Source organism: Orbicella faveolata, unplaced genomic scaffold (assembly GCF_042242905.1).
Source record: "Orbicella faveolata isolate gen_17 unplaced genomic scaffold, um_ofav_v1 contig_25, whole genome shotgun sequence".
NCBI lineage: Eukaryota > Metazoa > Cnidaria > Anthozoa > Scleractinia > Merulinidae > Orbicella > Orbicella faveolata.
The window spans coordinates 9,476,199-9,496,138 of record NW_028301553.1 but is presented as its reverse complement, the minus strand read 5'-3'; the positions used below and the strand labels follow the sequence as shown (position 1 = coordinate 9,496,138).

The 19,940-nt window shown below is 38.2% G+C and overlaps 1 protein-coding gene across 8 annotated transcripts in view; it reads left to right on the top strand.

Annotated features, from left to right (window-relative positions):
* Positions 1-19,940, top strand: part of LOC110044950 (dedicator of cytokinesis protein 11-like) — a 66,186-nt gene that overhangs the window by 13,294 nt on the left and 32,952 nt on the right. For 6 of the 8 annotated variants that reach the window (XM_089294851.1, XM_089294849.1, XM_089294848.1 and 3 more), the window contains 20 exons: positions 1,937-1,984; positions 3,929-4,045; positions 6,661-6,750; positions 7,787-7,869; positions 8,993-9,071; positions 9,431-9,532; positions 9,669-9,740; positions 10,360-10,425; positions 10,838-11,518; positions 12,661-12,866; positions 13,338-13,398; positions 14,209-14,267; positions 15,242-15,318; positions 15,425-15,612; positions 15,721-15,786; positions 16,314-16,406; positions 16,778-16,916; positions 17,480-17,516; positions 18,820-18,904; positions 19,482-19,568. In XM_089294851.1, the coding sequence (XP_089150977.1) occupies positions 1,937-1,984; positions 3,929-4,045; positions 6,661-6,750; positions 7,787-7,869; positions 8,993-9,071; positions 9,431-9,532; positions 9,669-9,740; positions 10,360-10,425; positions 10,838-11,518; positions 12,661-12,866; positions 13,338-13,398; positions 14,209-14,267; positions 15,242-15,318; positions 15,425-15,612; positions 15,721-15,786; positions 16,314-16,406; positions 16,778-16,916; positions 17,480-17,516; positions 18,820-18,904; positions 19,482-19,568 (2,436 nt within the window). Of the gene's footprint in view, positions 1-1,936; positions 1,985-2,912; positions 3,300-3,928; positions 4,046-4,819; positions 4,869-6,660; positions 6,751-7,786; positions 7,870-8,992; positions 9,072-9,430; positions 9,533-9,668; positions 9,741-10,359; positions 10,426-10,837; positions 11,519-12,660; positions 12,867-13,337; positions 13,399-14,208; positions 14,268-15,241; positions 15,319-15,424; positions 15,613-15,720; positions 15,787-16,313; positions 16,407-16,777; positions 16,917-17,479; positions 17,517-18,819; positions 18,905-19,481; positions 19,569-19,940 lie in introns of those variants that run through there. The other 2 variants (XM_089294854.1, XM_089294855.1) reach the window with 2 other exon arrangements.

Sequence of the window (19,940 nt, the reverse complement as noted above, 5' to 3'; positions counted from 1 at the left end):
ATGTAATATAACGACACGGCTTACGATATCGCTACATTGTTTGTTGACACTTATCGAATAAAGTTTTATTCTTGCACAGTAATAAGGTTGAATAATTAGTTCCGACTGCTCGCTAATGCTTCGTGGTTAAAGGTTTGTAATTGTGTTGTTCTAGGCCAGAGCAACACTTTCTTTTAAACGGAAAGGGTCATTTGACGTGGGTTATGATGTTATCAGTTCCTTTAATGAATAGTTAACACAAACATCCGTTAACTTTGAGTACAAATTAAAGCAAAATTCAGAAGTCGAAAGTTTTGCTTATTAATCGTTGCATCGCAAAGTTGTCATCGCTTATTGCCGTGTCTAGTTTATCTTTTGATTGGAAAGATACCTTTTATTGGGTCTTATATCTCTAATGACTTAAGAATTTTATAGTTTAGTTTGACCTTCAATCTCTGCATTAGACATGAAAGCATCCTTCCATGACTGTATTGTTAATTCATACGTACTAACGACTTTCTTGTTTTGCCGTTTGCTACATGTATTTGTTTATTTATTTTGCCTTCCCGTAAAACAAATGAATATGTATTGCTTTGTAAACCTTTTTATCAGTTATGTTTTCGTTTCCCTCAGTCTGGTATGGGATACTTCTCGTGACGTTTCGTGACCACGAACTTTATCGTGTTCAGTGACAATTGTATTAGCAGCCTTAGAAACTCTCGAGACACTCTTTTTATAACAGACTCTTCCATCGTTTCAGAGGAGCCGTCAAGAGTCTAGGAGAATGAAAAGACAAGACAGAATTGTCAGTCTTCTCTAGAAACGCAAATATCAAACTTCTCTAATATGTCATGTCGGCTGTGCACTTTTGAAGTCACGTGGTACAAATATTTTGTCTTCAAATTATCGATGAAGCTCAAAATGGATTACTTGGTTTTTTGATAATAAAACGGGACAGGGTTTCGATAATGAGTGTTGTAATATGATGGGTAGAATTGTGGAACTGATCCAACTGTATTGAAAAACTTAAAATTTATTTTGATGTCCGGTAGATCAAATGCTTGTAACTCATCCGAGTTTTGAAAACTTAGAAATCTTTACATGTAATGGAGGTTTTGTAGGCCTCGTGAAATCCTGAAAATTGACGAACAGTCGTGGAACTTTCATTCCACTTTTAAAACGCAGGTCGGTATAGAAATCCTAGACCGAGTAAATGACAGGCCACCTCATTACATATTGCACAATTACATTGAGTTCCGTGCTGAAAAGGCCGAAGGACGATTTTTCTTCGTTACGCCGATCTCTGCGAGCAACCTTGACAAGCTGTTACACAGACAAGGGCAGATAAAGTAGAAAAGCTCATTAATTGGTTCTTAATTTGCAGGGTTTGTTTTTCACCTCTTAACTCAAGAAATTACAATGTAGCTTTACCCGATTGAGCACTTGGCCTACAATAAAGCATTGTGATTGGTTTTAATCTTTCAGTTATGGACCCTTCTAGTCGTCTTAGGATGTGTTCTGCTTGGATGAACGTCGGCACTGTTTTGTTAGATTGGCTGAGTAATTCGGGTAGTTTCGATTTCCATTCCGGGGACAAAAAACACAAAACAAAACAACAACAACAACAACAACAACAACAACAACAATAATAAAGAAAGTTCGGTTGTTGACTGAGAGTGTTTATGTCACCAGGAAAAACAAATGTTAAATCTGTCGGAGTGTTTTTCGGTCCTTAGAAATTTAGAAATGGATGCCCTCCTTCCCCTTCCATAGTTTGTCGTCAAAACTATAGATTAGTTAGAAATGATCACTTAAGTTCTCTTTATTATTACGGAGAAATTGAAATGTACTTAGTCGTATTTACTCTTGGTTCATCGTAATTTTCCTTCCCTTCTTTTGCAACTCTACGATTCACGATTTATTAGTGTAATGCTTTTTTTTTTTTTTTTTGTAACAGGTTTACCTCGTGGAAAATATTCAAGATGGTGTAGACTCTGCGCTAAAGGTAAGCCAGACTCAATTCTCACGCCAGTGGTTTACTTTTTCCGTTTCAAGGAGGGAGGGGGGAGGGGTTGAGGTGGCTGGATCGGACGAAATAGATTTATCCTCGCACTGTGAAGTATACATTGTTACTACTGAGCTACCAAAGACCATGTTTCATAAGGCCAGCCAGTCGAAATTACACTAAATTACACTTTTTGACCACAATCAGAACAATAACCTGCAAATGAAAAATCCTAAAGAATCAAGCTTGTTTACATTTCTTATCTCGCCGTGAGGAAGCGTGATTTTGGTTTTGTTTATCTAGTCGTAATCGCAGAATGTAAACAATCAATGACGTGACTAAATGATTCATCTTTGCCACCCGTCTCGCAGTTTTCCGGATCATTTCCGGATGTTACTCGATCCAGCAATGGTCTCGGCCAGCTTCCGTGATCTCGTGTCAATTTCTCGCCCGAGATACCGTTTATGTAAAATTCCACGTAATGCAGGTAGTTTCCATTTAGGGTACAGCATATTCTGTTTCCTTTGCGTCCGTTTGTTTGTTGGTTTTTTTATTTGTTGTTTGAACAAAATTATTGCAACTTCAAAATTTTTTCTTTTTTGAAAGCTCTTCTTTGATTTGATTTGTACGTGCACTTTTGCCATACGTATATCCTCGTCCTGATTACAAGAATGCTTTTTGTTGGCTGATAAATCAGATAACATGTCAAGTGTGTTTATTGTAGATATATCCCTCGTTCTCTTTGTGTGAGGCAAGGACTTGATCTAGTTAAATTAGTGGATCTCAAACTGTTTTCCGGTAATTTTATATTTCGATTTTCAAAATATTTAGAGTAAAGTAATTTAACGTGATGTCATACATTCAATTGACAGAAATGTCACAGAACGATTCGGCACGCAAAGAACCGATTAACCTTTTCTACGGTTTTTTTTTATGCTTCTGAAGCCTCGTAATATAGATAAGGCCACTGTTGCAGCTCGAAATGTCTGATCAAACTTTGATTATTCAGGGTCATTACACAAATTTCATATGTTCTGCTCCACCCCTGTCACAATTGTAACGTGGGAGGGGAGCGTGGTGTTATCAGTTGATCTTTGTTCAAGTGTTGACACGCAAACGAGGCACGACATTTTATGAATCAAACATGGCCGCCCGATGAGACGTGTGCAAATGTTTTCACTTCAAAACACCGTGAGTTATGTCAGAAAGGAAAATAAGTAAAGCACTCAGAAAGGACCGCGAATCTACGGTATCTGCAGTGGACATCAAGTCACTCACCTCGAGTGAAAGCACGTTTAGTTTAAGGCCTCTAAAGGTGGGAGTAGTTTTAATGATTTTGTAATAGTGTGTCGCTTCTTTGATGATCTCTGTTGGGTCACGCTAACAAATTTGTTAATCTTAACGAGCTCTGCAAGGGAACAGTATCTTGTGGGATATTAGCCTAGCGTGTATCTTTCCAGAGGGCTTTTTGTGTTAGGGGATATCTTCCAGACAAAAACTCAAGCCAACATTTTAATGCCATTTACAGACGAAACAAGTGGAAGGTAATTTGTCTGTAAGCTGAATATTGTTAAAAAATTGAAAGCTGTTGCTAAATTGGCGCAAAACGGCTAATTATGTTCGAGAAAGTAACGATTTTAAGAGCTAAAGATCCTTATTTATTTTCTGAAGATATTTAACGTACATGTTTATACGTTTTTTTCAATTTTATTTCGCTAAATTGCATTTTTTCCTTACGAAAGTCGTAAACCGTTGGTGTCTTGGTGTTGTCTCTTAATTATGAAACAGAAATGACTTGACACTGCCGACGTGTTGTCTACAATCGGGTGGTTTTACGCGCAAATTGTTTAGATCTTTGATAAATTACTTCCATTCTTTGTGCTGTCAAGGAAGCAAGTGTTCTTATTAAAATAATACCGCAGAGTTTGTTTTATATTTTTATAGGAGGTCGTCACTGGAATTCTACCGATCAGTTACGAAGACGAAATTGTGCAGAAACGGACTCAGATTTTGAGGGACCCTTTGCAGGTTTTGCTTGTGTTTCCAGAGGACGATGTTATCGTAAGTACAGTAGCGATTGGAGGCTTCTAAATATTGTTGTGTTCAACCGCAAGATAGTCATGCGCGAGTTGATTTTAGCCGCAGGAATATTCACGCGCTTAGTTATGATAATAATGCAAAAAAAATGTTTGCTAAGTTAATGCTGTCCTCCATGGCCAACTCTTTTTCCGTGTTGTACCGACCAGGTGCAAATTGATGTTTTTAAAAACACCAAAACAATGAAAGTGGCCCTTTTAAAAGTACCCTTTGTGCCAAATATGCGTCACATTCTTGAAAGCACTTTCAAGGCTTCTTGGATAAACAAAATGTTTCCAAAAGAGCAAGATCGATTTCATTGATTGATTATTGCTGGGCTAAAATGCACACATCTGCCCTCTGTGTTCGAAATACCTGCCAGATTATATAATTCTACTCGCTGCAAATGTAAACCGGATTAAATTTATTCTGCGGATTCCGTTGTTTTATTTTGCTTAAGCCTGTCTGGGAACTTTTACGTGTTGGTCAAATATTTTCTCCGCGACCGGCGACCGATTCCGGCATTTAAAGAATTACCTTTATTTTTTCATCTACTCTTGGAGATATTTTTCTCATCGAAGAGCATCAAGTTTGTTGACCTTAAATTAAGAATTAATTATGTGTAAGGTCTGGGTTTTTGTTCCCTGAGTAGTATTTTGTTTCCAAATCAGGCAAATGTAAGATATTAAAATTTTATGATAGCGCTGATGCGTGCGTCAATCCAACGTCTCATCCATTTGAAAACAACCTAAAAACTACTGTCATGTCGACGGAATTCTCAGATCCAGATGATTCTTTCCAAGTCATAGTAAGTCATTTTTCCTGTTAAAATATGTTTTTTTAGATTTGCGCATTTAAATTGTCAAAAGATAAAAGCAATTCAAATCATGCCCGACTTGTATTGTGACTGAGTTTCATTCAGGAAATCTTGTCATGAGCAGACACGAGCCGGTTAATATTTCACAAATGAACTTCGTTTTGAACATTGAATCGCATCTCGCTTAATATTTAAAGAAATATTTTTGATTTTTTGTGGTAAGCTCTTCTTGACTTTTCCTTTAAGTCAAAAATCGCTTCCATTTGAAGGCATAAGTTATTTTGTTGTTTTCAAGAAATTGTGTGACATGTTTTATGGATATTTGTACTCTCGAGCGTGGGTTAAGATTAACAGGCTTTGCTCCAGAAGATCTAGAACTTCTATTTTTTCTGTACTTGATAAAATTCCCGATTTAAAGGTAATGAGCGACCAACTGAAACTGAAGATTGAAACCTTGGTAATCAAAGCCGTGCTTTCATAATTTTTTCGGATGTACAAGAAAATTAATGGTCACTAACGCGAATGAGTTTTGTACACACTAGTCTGCAACCAGGTGTTGAAATCACTTTTTTTAATGACATGTCTAGAAAATGGACAAAAATTGTATCTATTTATTTTCCAAATGAATGCGAAATATCAAGGATGTTGCACCCTTTCCTGAAATCCAAAATCAACCCTTCACTTTCATTTTAGGTTTAAACAATTAGTCAAAGTATGTATGTCACACTATTTACTTCTTATTGTGGAGCAAGCATCCCCAGCAATTGAAATGTGTACATATTGAAACCTAAAATAGATTTTTCAGGTTTTAATTTTGATTTTGTACATGCATGGTGCTTCAAATGGGCCACAGACATTCTACAAAGAAATTTTTAAAGACCTCATATCAAATTATTTTATGTGGTGAATAAAGTTCGAATTTTATGCTAATTTTTGCCACTGATATTTATACTTCTTTGCTGAACTGTGTTGCATATGATTACTGATTCTTTTCATTGGCTTTAACATCAAGACTTAATTTATATCAAGACAATCTCGATACATGTACATGTTTTACTTGGTATTATATTCTTGACTAGTTTTTAAAAATCTAAGCAAGGTATAAACAGCAAGGCAAACTTGGATTTTCTCATTCATAGAAAGTAATTTTTGACTTCATGAATCTTCATGATTCTGAAGAATATGCTAATTAGCAGATTCCGTAAGTAAAATAATAGTGGCATTTAGTTGTGATGGGCTTTTAGAATTAGGTATAAATCATACATTCTCAAGCTACAAAAAGTCCTGGTCAGTTTTTTTGTAGGCTTTATTTTTTCCACTTTTGATTGGTAATATAAGGAAAAACAGCAAGTGCTTGTGTAATCTTGCAGTCTCATGTTCTCTGACCTGAGGCATTACATTACTGTTCCAAAGAATGCTGCCTCTGAGAAATTAATGAAGATTCTTTCCATCTAGATGTACATGTATGTATTTAGATCCACTATGTAAGGTTCCATGTAAGTGTTGTTTTTAAATAATGCCTTGCTTATGATCATGAAATTATATGATTAATTTAGATACATAGATCTCATACCATAATATTAAGATTACAGCTGCAGTGACCCATATTGAATCACCATACATGTCCATATTATATAAAATAAGTAATATTCATTTGGTATCAGTTTAATTTTGAGAGAGCATTTTGGTACCAAAGCTCTCAAGTTACCTACAGATACGCAAATAACTATTTCAGGTTTACCAGACTACTGAAATATTTTGACTTGTTGAATTGTTGTTTCAGGCCTATGCTATTCCTCGTGAATTGAGGACAATACATTCTACAGTGCCAGGCGATGCTCTCTCCAGAGTATCAAACTTATTCACTCGAGAGGTACATTGTTGATTCTTCAATTTTTTTTAAATAACATAAATTATTTTTTGTGCATCATCATCCTCGATGGAGCTGATGTGTGATTATTGTATACATGACATTCCGATGCCATGATTATCTGACTACACAGTATGAACATGTATGTATTTATAAATAAGAGTTTGGCACACAACTCTCACAACAACTATCCTGGCCAGCTTTCTTCTACTTCGAACCTTACGCTTGATCGTCTTTGTCTTTGCATGAACGGTACTTCTTTGTATCCTCATCTACTGCATTGCTCACAAGTCTACTAAAACTACATGTGTAACTGTATCGCTTAAATTAAAAAAAAGTCATATATATATTCCCACTGTAAATTAGTGTAATATAATATTATTGTCAAATTTGGTACTTTCCATCTTTCTAATCGATGTTACACAGTAGCCTAGTTGATCTGAGGGATATAAGGGAGCCTCAGAGATAGTTAAAAAAAAAGCGTTATTTGTGGCAAAAATGCTTCAATTGGGGGAACTAGTCATTGGGCAGGCTGGGGAGAAGAGCTCCATCTCCTGTATGTATATTATTGCGCCTTGGGTAGGGAAGTTGTAGTTGTATCAGAACGCAGTGCTTGCTGTGACTTGAGGTTTGAAAATGTTACTCAGCCTCCCATCTGTTAATGTTTCGACAACTGGAGTCATCATAGGACATGCACACTATAAATTTACATGATGTTTGAGCTGTGTTTTTTTTTTATAGCAATTTACAATCATGAAAAAAATAATACTGCAAGGAAAAACAAAAGTAACTTTAGATGTATCAATACTCGTCAGTGATTGAAGTAGGCCTACATGTATTTTTGACAGTCTTGTAGTCCACTAAGTTCTAAGAAATCTTTTAAGTTCACTAAATAAGAAATGTCCTTGGGCAGCCATCCATATGTTTTCAGATTAAGAACTTGTCTTGAATGTGTGTATTTCCTGCATTTTATTAGCAGACTACATTGTATATTTAAGCTGTTATTTTGTTTTCAATTTTTTCCTTTGTCCTTTCTTAGTGTATCCGATTTTACACTGCCAACTGGAGTTGTATCGAGAACAAGTATTCCAGCTATGGAGGCAGTTATCTCAAACTTCCCAGGTAAGATTAATTAATAAGGAATTAACATGTCCTAATGCATCAAGTTCTGTTGGCCACAGGTTTTTCCATTATTTTAAATTTTCTTGAAGTAGTGAATGACCACATAAATTTCATGTCATTTTTTTCTGAATGTCTGTATTTTCATAAGCTTTGAGGGTGTACATGTATGTACATATATGCAATATTACCAATTTTTCTTCCTGCATGAGGGTGGTGGGTATGTTCGCAACTGTCTATTTCCAGTCTAAGAGACCACCTACAGGTATATTATTATTATGATTAAATCTGTGATGTATTGTACAATTTAATTTTATATATCTTTTTTTTTTTTTTCTAGAGGTAGTTAATGACAATTTTGCAGAAAAAAAATTATAAAGAAATATTAAATAAACAAACAAATTGAAATTATGGTAGTTCTGTAGTGCTTAGTAACTGTAAAATAATGTAGTTTGCTTTTTTTTTGTCAAGTAGATGCCTCTGAAGGGATCTAACTGACACATGCATGGATATTGTACATGTGTATAACTAATTGCAACCGTTTAGATCATTGATTAGATTAATATATAATTAACTATTAAATATTTAATGGCAAATCAGTTTCATGTTTCCATGTGTCTGTTCAACACTAGATCACAGACGATGTCAAAATGTGGTAAGAACAAAAAAAGTGGCAAATGAGGTGTTAGCCTAGTGTGTCACTGATGTTCTTACCACGTTTTGATGTCATCTGTGATCTATTGCTGAACAGATGCATGACAACATCATGGGAATCTATTTGTTAAATAAGTAATACACTGTAGCTAACATGACTTGCGCTTCTTTTTATTCCAATTAGGAGTAAAACCAAAACCTATCATAACTCTCTCACTTACATTTTCCCAATGCTTGGTGTCAGTTAAGCACTAATTTTGATTGGTTCACTGCATTGTCTGTGTCCTTTGGGATTGCCTAGAGTGATAAGTTTGGTTTTGGTTTTACAACACTAACTTCTTCTCAAGTTTAATTTTTATATAATTATATACATGTTGATAAAATGTTTTTGTTGTTGTTGTCAATTAAAAAATGACAATAGGAAAATTATTAGTCATTGATTAATTAATAACTTTAATTTATTATTTATCAGACCGTCTCCAGGAGAAGGACTTGAAGAGCAAGTTTTTGAGATGGATGTCCATGAAGATGAAGTGAACTGCACAAATCAGGTTGAGAAAATACATACATGTATATAATTTATGTACTTAACGTTTATGTAATTCTCATGGGGTTCAGGACTTATATAAGCACTCTCTTTCCTGTTGGTACATTTGAATAAGAAGGAAAATGTCTATAGATGTCTATGTAATGATCATCATTAGTGATATGCCATGAGTTTACAAGTAGAATTTCTTTGGCTTCAGTCATCAACTTTTCAGACTGTCAGGGCGAAAAGGGTACTCCTATTGTATTTTCTAAGGCAAATAACTGTGGACTGAAACTAATGTTGTGCAGTTTCACTAATTCTGAGTAGGTGATCACAAGTATTGTTGTCCCATTGTGATCTACTATTAATATCAATTTGCAGGCGGTGATGATGAGTCCTTTACGAGAGAAAGGCATCTCCAAACAGGGCTACCTTACCAAAGCTCCATTTCATGGGGAGAATAATGGAACACCTGGAGCAAAGGTAAGATAAGCCAGTTGTCATTCTAGTGTTCCTTTCCAAATACCATATAGGGTAGACATTGCATGACTTGTGTTACCGTGAGCATCAGCCCTTGCTAATACCCAGGCTAAGACTTGTGTCAAATCCTTCTCTCCAGAACTTCAAGCGCAGATGGTTTCATCTAAAGCAGATATCAAGTGATGGTTCTTACGTTCTAGAGTACAAAAAGGTAAGGGTCTGTCACTATTGGCTATTACCATGGGCCTGTCACTAGTACTTTCAGAGGGCTTTATTTATCTTTTTTTGGTATAGCTCTATGCACGCATTGCAGGCCTAAGTAGTCGGCCAGTAGTATATAACAGTTAATAGATATGCAATTTTAGGGTTACATTAGAAGCAAGTAGGTTTTTTGGTTTTCCGTGTACATACAAGCTGATCCTTAAATGGTGCGGTGATACATTAGCCCGGAGATATAAGTCCAACAGGTCAAGAAACAAGTTAGAGTATATCCAAAGTTTAAACTATCGAGTTATGATGACAACATAATGAAGCCACCTTGGCAAACTTGACTAGCTTACGGAAGTTTCTGAGTCAAGTCTCGTCGGTGTAAACCAGAGAATTTTACCTGGAATACATGGATGCGCTACTCTACTAAGTAGTGGCAATAGATGGGTAAATAATTTAAACAAGAGTTAGAGACTTGATCAGTCATCCGTTGAAATTCCTGATCCAAATTTGGCGAGTCTCGGCTTGAACATTTTAAGTGGCTTCCACAAAAGCAGAGGAGAAGACTTAAGCAAGCATGTTGTCAAAACGTCTGATTAAGTGCTGTCTGTTCGCCTGTTTAGGATGATGTCAACACCAGTATGGCTAGAGGAGTCCTTTATTTGGATGCATGCACTCACATCTCCAAGGTACGTAAGACGTTCACATGCATAAACGCACGATAGTTTGAACTACTTGAGGTTTTATGCCGGCATCAAATGGTGATTATACATGTAGTTACTGAAGACATTCGATTCTAACAAGGAGATCGATAGAATACTGGCCGTGATTTCATGTCACTGAATCCTGGAAGAAGCATTTCGGGTCACTGTGATCTCAAATATGTTTTCCCTTAAAGAAGCCGAAATTGTCAAAAATGTATATCAGTCAAAAAAGAATGGGTGGAAAGGACGACTGTTTGACGCTGCTATGTTTGACATTTCGTATTTACATGTATTTGGTCAGGGGAATTTTATTTTAGGGAAAAGTCAGAGAATTTTGAAAGGTGATGTCTGTAGTAACCGTGCTTGAACAGTAACTAGTAACTGGTCATCATTTCAGGGAGTAAAAGGACGGATGTACGGCTTTGAACTTCACATCCAAGACAAGTTATACAGCTTGGTAGCGGACAGTCAGTCGGACATGGATGCCTGGATTTCATGTCTTTGCAAAGTCACTGGAATCGATATGGACTCGGGCAGTAAAAACTCCGGTTTCAACTTCGTGCTCCCTAAAGTTAAAACACAGAAACTGTTCCAGTCATTGAGAGAAAGCCTCAAAAGTAGCAAACATCCTGAACTTCTTGAATTCTCAAAAGAAACCGAGGTTTTAAATGCGAAGCGAAGGAAGGCCGGACGAAAAAAGCTCTTCTCCCTCGTGCACGACCTGGATAACAACGGTACTTGTGTAAATTACGATGATGCGCGTATAGACGCTGATGTTTTTGAGCAACATTTTGGATTGCGCCTTGTGCTTGAGGTCGAGGAGCTAAAGTTTCGTCTGCTGAGAACTTTGCACGATGGCAGCGAGGTGAACATTGAGCCGTTCTTTCTGTCGATCTCGTTGTTTGATGCTAAACAAGGTGCGAAGATTTCAGAGGATTTCCATTGCGATCTTAACGACCCATCCACTGTGGACATGCTAAGAGGGTCGGAACTGATAGAGAATGGTCAAGCTAATGGTAATGGTATTGATCACCAAGAGCTTGGTACTCATGAATTGGAACACTCCTCTCCCAGAAAGGTAAGACTAGATAGTGTATTTTTTATATTAAACTGCGCTGTTTTAAAAAGATTTCCAGCGCTTAATTTCGCACGTGTAAAAGAATACAATAATTTTTCACTGCGGTGATATCGATGACGTAATGTTGATGTCATGCTTAAACTGTACTTTAGGTTGTTGGTGTATGATAGGAACATCTTCGGATCTTCCTTGGAGGTCTTCGGAAATCTTCGGAAATTTTCGGAAAATGTTCGTATGACCCTGGGACACTTTGGGGGAATGTTAAGTTTATATGAAATAATTCATATACGAACTGCGGTTGTAGATGAAAGTGAAGAATGATCATCGCAGTTAATTTTCCAATTTAAGCAATTAGAAAGAAGAAGCCTGAAAAAAAAAAAAAAAAAAAAAATCAGGGCTTCAACGGGATTCGAACCCGTGACCTCCGCGATACCGGTGCGATGCTGTACCAACTGAGCTATGAAGCCACACATTGGGAGCGAGGTCAGTTAATTGAGTTCATATCTTCCCGTGAGGAGTGAAATGACTTCACTCCTCATTTCATCGAAATCATTTCACTCCTCGAAATCATTTCACTCCTCACGGGAAGATATGAACTCAATTAACTGACCTCGCTCCCAATGTGTGGCTTCATAGCTCAGTTGGTAGAGCATCGCACCGGTATCGCGGAGGTCACGGGTTCGAATCCCGTTGAAGCCCTGATTTTTTCAGGCTTCTTCTTTCCAATTGCTTAAATTGGAAAATTAACTGCGATGATCATTCTTCACTTTCACTTTGGGGGAATCTTCGAAAATCTTCGGAAAGTGGTCGGAAATCTTCGGAAAATCGTCAAACGACTGCGACGCGCGAGTAATTCTCGTCGCTCGACCATCATTCTTGTTAGCAAACTTACGTTCTAATAAAACATGGTCTACAGGTATATGAAATATTGAATTGTAACTTTATGTCCACAGATTTTCACGGGGGCCTTGCTTTGGGGCTCTGATTCAACGTTATCCTCAAAATTTCGGTTGACATCGAAAGAATTGAAGCGCCAGTAATTCATATACACAATAAAGTAACACAAGGGTTACCAGAAGTTCTTAACTACATTTTTACTCTCTAATATACTTATTCTTGAATATACGTTCCTAATTTTCCAGGCAGTATTCTCTATAACAAATCTCCACCCAGAGGTGTACTTGGTGATCAGAATAGAGAAAGTTTTACAGGGAAGCATCGGCTCGTGCGTGGAGCCTTACCTTAAATCTGGTGACGCGAAAAAGGCTGCTCAAAAGGCACACAAGCTGGCCGAGATCTGCTGCAGGAGTCTGGGGCAGTATGTGATGCCGTTTGCCTGGACGGCGAGGTTGGTTTTGGTCGTCTTCGTACTTTTCATAGTATAGTGCATGATAATCGATGCGAAGAATTTTAACCAGCCCCCCCATCCAAGCTTAAGGACAGTAACATACATTACGAGTCGTTTTACGATGTTTATTGTCTATCTTGTGTCTATCTTGCGGTTGCCGCATTAACTTATTTCCCCCTTCATGAAATCGCATGCTCAATTTTTATTTGAATGTTACTACAAACAGCGGCCATCATGAATGTTTAAGATCTTTAAGATCTGGCCAATTCGCCAGTTGCTTTCCCACACTCCAACAAGCATTAGCACCAAGCCAAGGTCAGGGTGGACAAAAATACAAGGAAATGTCTACATCAACCTTTGAAGTGGATGCAAGTGAGGTCTACTATGATTTCACTGATGTCATCGAACAGACATGATCGACAAATAAACCGAATCAATGACTGTTTTGTCTGTTTGTGTTCCTTCTTGCAGACCGTTGTTCAGCAGCGAAGGCGAACTGGAAAGTGGGGAGATAACTGCAATCTACAAGCAGGTTTGTTTACCCTTTTTTTAGCAACATCAAGCGCTGCAAGAAGAATTGCTATGTTGACATGAGAGCTTAAGGCCAGTTGGCGTGTTAAGTTACGTAGTTTGAAAACCGCTGCAAGGTTTTATTGATTGAATGATAACTTTATTTATACACGGCAAAAATTCCTTCAGCATAATTTAGAAATATAATATCTAAGTTTGCCTAACTAAACTAACTAATAATTAATATAGTATTATAAGAATAGAAAGCTATTATATTACTAAAGCTGCTTTTCGAGGGTGCCGTGTCTCATTCAAAGCTGTTATGACGCAGTTTACGTTTCAATTCGCTTAAAGAAACTGTAGATCGGAGTTCATGAGAAAGGCTGTTCCACAACATAGCTTTCAGTGGCTATAAGTTAAGACGGATTGCGCTCAGAGTTCGAGCAATAAGGCCAGAAATGTTTACTAAAAAACTACTCATAGCACGAGAACGTTTTGAATACAATTTGAAACATCTCACCTCAATTCATTTTTATAAGGGGTTAGATTCTCAAGCATTCTCGAGAAAGTTAATGTACAAAAGCGTGTTATTGTGCCTTGAACTGACGTCAAACGTCAGTTTTAATTAAAATATGGATAACTGAGAAAACAACTTTCTCTCGCGGGGTCAGCTTGAGAGCTGAAGTCTTCATAAGTTCTTGCTAACTGTATACAATATTTGCCACGCTATGAGGTTGTTTTTTTTGGTAACTTTATTTTTGCGATTATTGCTCGCCGGAATGTTCAGCGGAAATCATCTTAATTTGTCAGTACTTGTACTTTTACTTAACAGGACAGAGAAAAACTCAGCGACGAGGAAATGATTAAACTTTTGTCAAACTACAGCGCAACGTAAGTCGCGACGTTTATGGATATGACTTGGTTTATGCATCATCATCAACAGACATGACCCTGAAGTCTTACACAGAGTATTTCCAGGAAAATAACACGATTAAGCCGTCTCAATCTCTGTCTCAACTGAAACTATCATTCTGAAAACTTTCAGACACAGAACCAAAAGAGACATGTAAATCCCACAGCACCTCTCTCCACCCAGGTGTATAAATGGGTACTGGCGAATTTAATGCTGGGGGTAACCCTGCGATGGACCAGCATCTCATCCAGGGGAAGGGGGAGGGGGGAGTAGCAATAGCTGGTTTTCACATGACGTCACCAAAATTCGAACTACAAAACTATTGATCTTCCTGAGATTTTACTTAAATGATGTATAAGAGCAGCTGAAAACTAATATTCATACAAATTCTCGCCCCGAATGGGTTCTTGGTTTTGTGATACACTACGCTTGAATTTTTAGGCTTTTGCGTGACGCGGCATTTACATGACTGCCTAGAGAGCTGTCATGATGGTTAAAAAGTGACTTATTTCGGGGAACTTGGCTATCTGAACAGTTCATGTCTTAGAAAAAGTATTATTTTAATGTTTTAGAGTTCCTCGAGGGATAAATTCACCCTTTTGTAGCAAAACTCAGTGACAGATGTTTCTGTTGGTTTCCGGCCGCCATGTTGGTGCCCATACGGGTGGGCACCAGCACGGCGTCTCCATACAAATCTCTATAAATTTGGGTAAAAAATTTCTCCGCATATCTCGCATAAGAAAAATTGCTGGGACCAGAATTTTGGCGAGAGTCTTTGCATATTTACCTTCTTTCATTTCCCAGATTCTGGACTTTATCTATTGACCGGTTTTGATTTTGATTTTGATCTATTTTGAATTGCGTGACACTGAAAACCAGCAATACTCTTAGTCGCTTTTAGCATGCTACGAAAACCAGAGACTATAACTTTAACCTTTTATTTAAATTGCAGTAAGGAGAAGTTCAAGCAACAAATTATACCAGGAACTTTACACATTTCTGTCAGCAAATACGTCGAAGGAATTCCAAGTACGTGATGGTTGACTCATTAGAATATCCCTCTGTGACGTCATGATAGATTAGATCACATGATTTATGGTTCATAGGTTGATAACTGCATCTTGTCTCTTGTTAGATGTCATGACGTCATCACTCGTTCCCGTGAAGCCTTGGGATGATTCACTGAGCGTTCTTCCAACAGTTGAAGTGGAAGAATTCTGTCAGACATGCCCAGACGCCGCCCACCCTCACACTACATACGCCAACAACCTCTACGTCTACCCTCTGTCGCTTAATTACAGCAACCAAAAAGTTTTCTCAAAGGTAAAAAAACAGTTGAAGTTTCCAATTAAAAAAGTTCCCCAACAATGTTCCACTGAGACGATTGAATCAATGAATGAATGTGTTTACACTCTTCTACTTCCTCTCCAGGCAAGAAATATTTCCGTCAAGATCGAATTCAGAGATTCTGACGACGAGAATGCGAAGCCTCTAAAGGTATCAGTCATATTCCCAATGAAGTTTCATTTGTAACTGTCGTTTGAGATTTCTTGTAACAGTGTTCTTGTGAGTCAGGGAATGTCAGAGGAGACTTGATATAAGCTTCGCACTCACAGCAATGACTCATGGTTGGCACAGCGTTGGCTTACCTTTGTAGCAGTGTTGGCACGAGTTTGTTGTAGAGGAGCCCTTTACATTGTTGTATACTAAGCTTGAATCTCAAACTAAGGGTGTCTGTGACCCCGTCCACAATACGCCGGGGAAAACTGAAATGCAGCTCTTGTTTCTACGGTCAAGCCTACCCAGTCAAAACTAATCCGTCACGACAACGGAGCTTTTCAAAAACGGTGACCGATATTCTAAAAACATTTTATTTTGACTGGTGAAGATATCATGTTTTCGCGCGAAAGCTCATGTGGTATTCCATTAGTGTTTATATGGTAAATGTATTTTTTATACACATCACTTGTAGTTTGTTGTTTTATTATCTTCAATGATTTCCCGTAAATGTCTGTTGGTTTTAGTGTATATACAAGAAGAAGGGAAGCCCTGGATTCACCACACATGCAATTGCTGCCGTTGTTCATCATTGCACCAATCCCACATTTTACGAAGAGGTGTGTAGTCTAGAGAATGCATTATTTTGACCATACCTCTCATGGATTGCATGTATATTTTCATGTTACTATCTTGTTACGAGCATTTAACTCGTAGTCCAAGAAGAATATTTTTTCTTACGATAAACCGAAATCTCAAATCGTCTGCAAAATAACCGCGGCATATCAAGTTTTGTCAACCCCATTGGTGATATGGAACTTATATTTCGCTACGCGATCCTTGTGTGCCCCTTCTCGTTGTTTCAGCTGGTATCATGTGACACTTAAACTCCCTTCGGTTACTGTTACGCATCTAGCGGACACTGCTAAACAAACAAATAGACAAAGTATTTTTTCAACTGTTTGTGATCGTTTTATCGGTTCATTTTCAGGTAAAAATCAATCTTCCAACCCAACTTACAGAAAAGCATCACGTGTTTTTCACGTTCCAACACATCGCGTGTGAACAGACAAAGAGTAGCAGCGGCACCGGGTCAGTCAAGGGGAAACCTCAGCCAATAGAAACACCAGGTTAGTTGCTATGGTTACTGAACGCGATAGTCTCGTTATTGAATTAAATTCTCCATCCAGTTTCTCCTCAGTATTGACACGGATGACGGATAACTTGACTAAGACGGTGGCTTTTCAACTCCACCATTTGCTACCTGGCGGCCCGTTTCTATGTCTCGTCACGCACACCTCAACGTGACGAGCCCGATGGACGTCTACGTGTCGTAGGAGGCTGGTTGCCACGTTGCCGGCAATGATAACGTCGCAGTTAAAGTTTTGGAACTTCAATTTCCTCAGTTTAGGTCAAAAACTCGTGTTTTATAGCTGAATGTAGTGGCAACAGTTTAAGTACAAAAAGAAACACGTAGATTTGGCATCGTATTAACGCTTTCTCGACTCGTAAAACCAAGAATGTGGTCACTTGTTATTGACTGGGAAGGAAGAGCGGATACATAACCCACATGCAAAGCCATAATATTGTTCGGAAATCTCTTGTTTATTGTCATTTTCGTTGTCGTCATTATTCTCGTTTGATGTTGATAGTAATCATAGTAACATTTCTTTGCCGTTATGCCTTTTTTTAGTTGGATATGCGTGGATGCCAGTCCTTCAGGGATCACTGTAAGTATACCCACAATTGAACTACAATTACACCTTGTTGCGTTGTGAAAAATGTTGTCTATATTACAGCAAGTGATGTTTCCTTCGATTGTAGGTAATTTGCTCATCGCAACAATGACTTTGTGTCCCAAGAACCGTGCTTATGTCAGGAATACTTAAAGAACACATTGAATAAATAGGCTCTCACCCCCCCCCCCCCCTGCGGAGCGGAGGGGGGGGGGATGGGAGGGGTTAGGTACTCTGCAAAGTTTTGTACGTGGAGGCTCCGTGCAAAGGTCCAACCCCTTACCCTTTTGTATAACATTTTGACAGGAAAGGTACTCCTTTCGGGCTGAGTCTCCCCATATAGGCCATTATAGGGAGTACCCCCCCCTCCCCGGGCTCGCCAGTGGTGTTATTTATATCCGGAACTTTAGACCGCAAGGTTTATGGACATCTCATGGACAGACATTTTTAAGGCGTGGTCTTTAGCACACTAATTCGCTGCGTTTCAACATACAAACATGGGAAGTTTATTTGTCCCGGGGGGACTCCCATATAAAAAGGACAGGGGTGCTCGTCGTAAATTTTGAAAAGAACCCCTTGTACAAAAGTCTTGTTTTGTTAGCGTGGGTTGAATTGGTTTTCGTCCCTTATAGGAGAATCTTTGTTTACAATATTTGCCTCAGTACCATAAGCGATACAGTTTCTGATGGAGCTACAAAGAGATTAATACTGAATATTGAAAGGGCACAGCACGATTAACTGTCCCAAGGAATTTGAGCGCGATGTATTGAATACTTTTTGGGCGACGAGGGTTGAAAAGCTCAAAATTTTACAAAGAATGTATGAGCTCATTAGCGCTTTTGCCACACAGAAATTTTGATGTTTTTGAAAGCCAATTTCTCCTCGAATATTACACCCAAAGAGCCAAAAATTTCACCACTTACTAAGTTTCACAAACTCTTTAAGTTTTTCTAGTAAAATCCTGTCTAGCATGATGCCTTCTATGCGCAAAGTCGTATGTTGATGAGGAAAAATGTGAACAATGACGTCAGCAAAGATTCGCCTATAGGTACCAATTCTAAAACAACATATTATCTCCTGTCATATACTTTTCGGCTCAATACCCTAAAAGGTGCTGTGAAAGCTCCCGTTGTGGACCTTTTGAGGCTCAACACCCTAAGAGGTACCAAAATCGCGTTTTTAACCCTTAAAAGGTACGTCAAGCACCCACGTCTTTTTTATCAGGAAGTCCCCCCCTCCCCCATTTCGGCGGTTATTTGTATCTCACATTACACATTAATGTTTTCTTTTCTTACAGTATAAAGACGGACGAAACTAATCTCCTGGTTGGACAAGCAGCCCCTCGTGACTACCTGTCCGCTTACTTTGCAGGACTGAGAAAGGTACAGTGTTGTAAATGATGATTATGACCTGTTCAAACCTTTCCTTCTAACTGTCGCAATCGCATGGTGTCAAGGTGAATATTTCATGTGTTGTGTTTCCCCGTTATCTAGAAGAAAAAAAAAAAAACGAAGTTGTGTGACAACTTGCAGAGTGAGTTCTCGGTCGGGGATTACTTTCAATAGACCATTTCCGAGTTGCCTTTTGCCTCAGTGTCAAAACGAGTCTACGGGCGAAACCATTGATATGAAAATGAGTTCTGCCCACAGGTTCATTTTCATGCAATTGAAACTTATTTTCATAACAAAGGTTTTGCACGAAGACTTGTTTTGAAACAGAGGTACAAGGTAATGGGAAATGGCCCATTGCGAAACAGCAGGGAGAGTCATTATTTCATAAGTGAGAAAGCAACACCCCAGCGAATTACTTACTTTCTGACGTGGAAACAGCGCCTTTTTCTTGATTGTTTTTTTGTGTGTCCCCTTCTTACAAATTCTTCCAATCCTACCTCTAGTGTATTTTGAAATTTAGAGGTATTTAATGTTTTGTTATCTGTATTTCTTTTTTCTTTTTTTTCAGACAACCGGTCCCGACTTGAAATGGGTCGACAAAGAGAAGCCGCTGTTTAAAGTGTGTACTAAACTGGTTTCCACCGTCAACACCCAGGTTAGTGTTCACGATCAGAAAATAGTTCAAAGAAAATATGGGCGTTGAATGGTTTAAAATGGTGTTTCTATTAAACAGATTTCTAGTTTTCGATATTTCTCAGGCTGCGCTCTCGCCAACTATCACGCATAGAAATAGAGAGCGAATAATCTGTTTTAGTATAAATCTACTAGTCGTTGAAAACTTTATCTAATGCTCTTCACAGACACTTGAAAAACGCCAAGAAGCGGCCGTCATTTTGTTAACAAGGGTACACTACTACGCTACTCACTATCTATAGTGAGTAGCGTAGCCAATCAGAGAACGGCATTCGTGACAGAACGCTGATAGATTTATACTAAAATGTTATATCACCATCGCCGTGTTGTTATT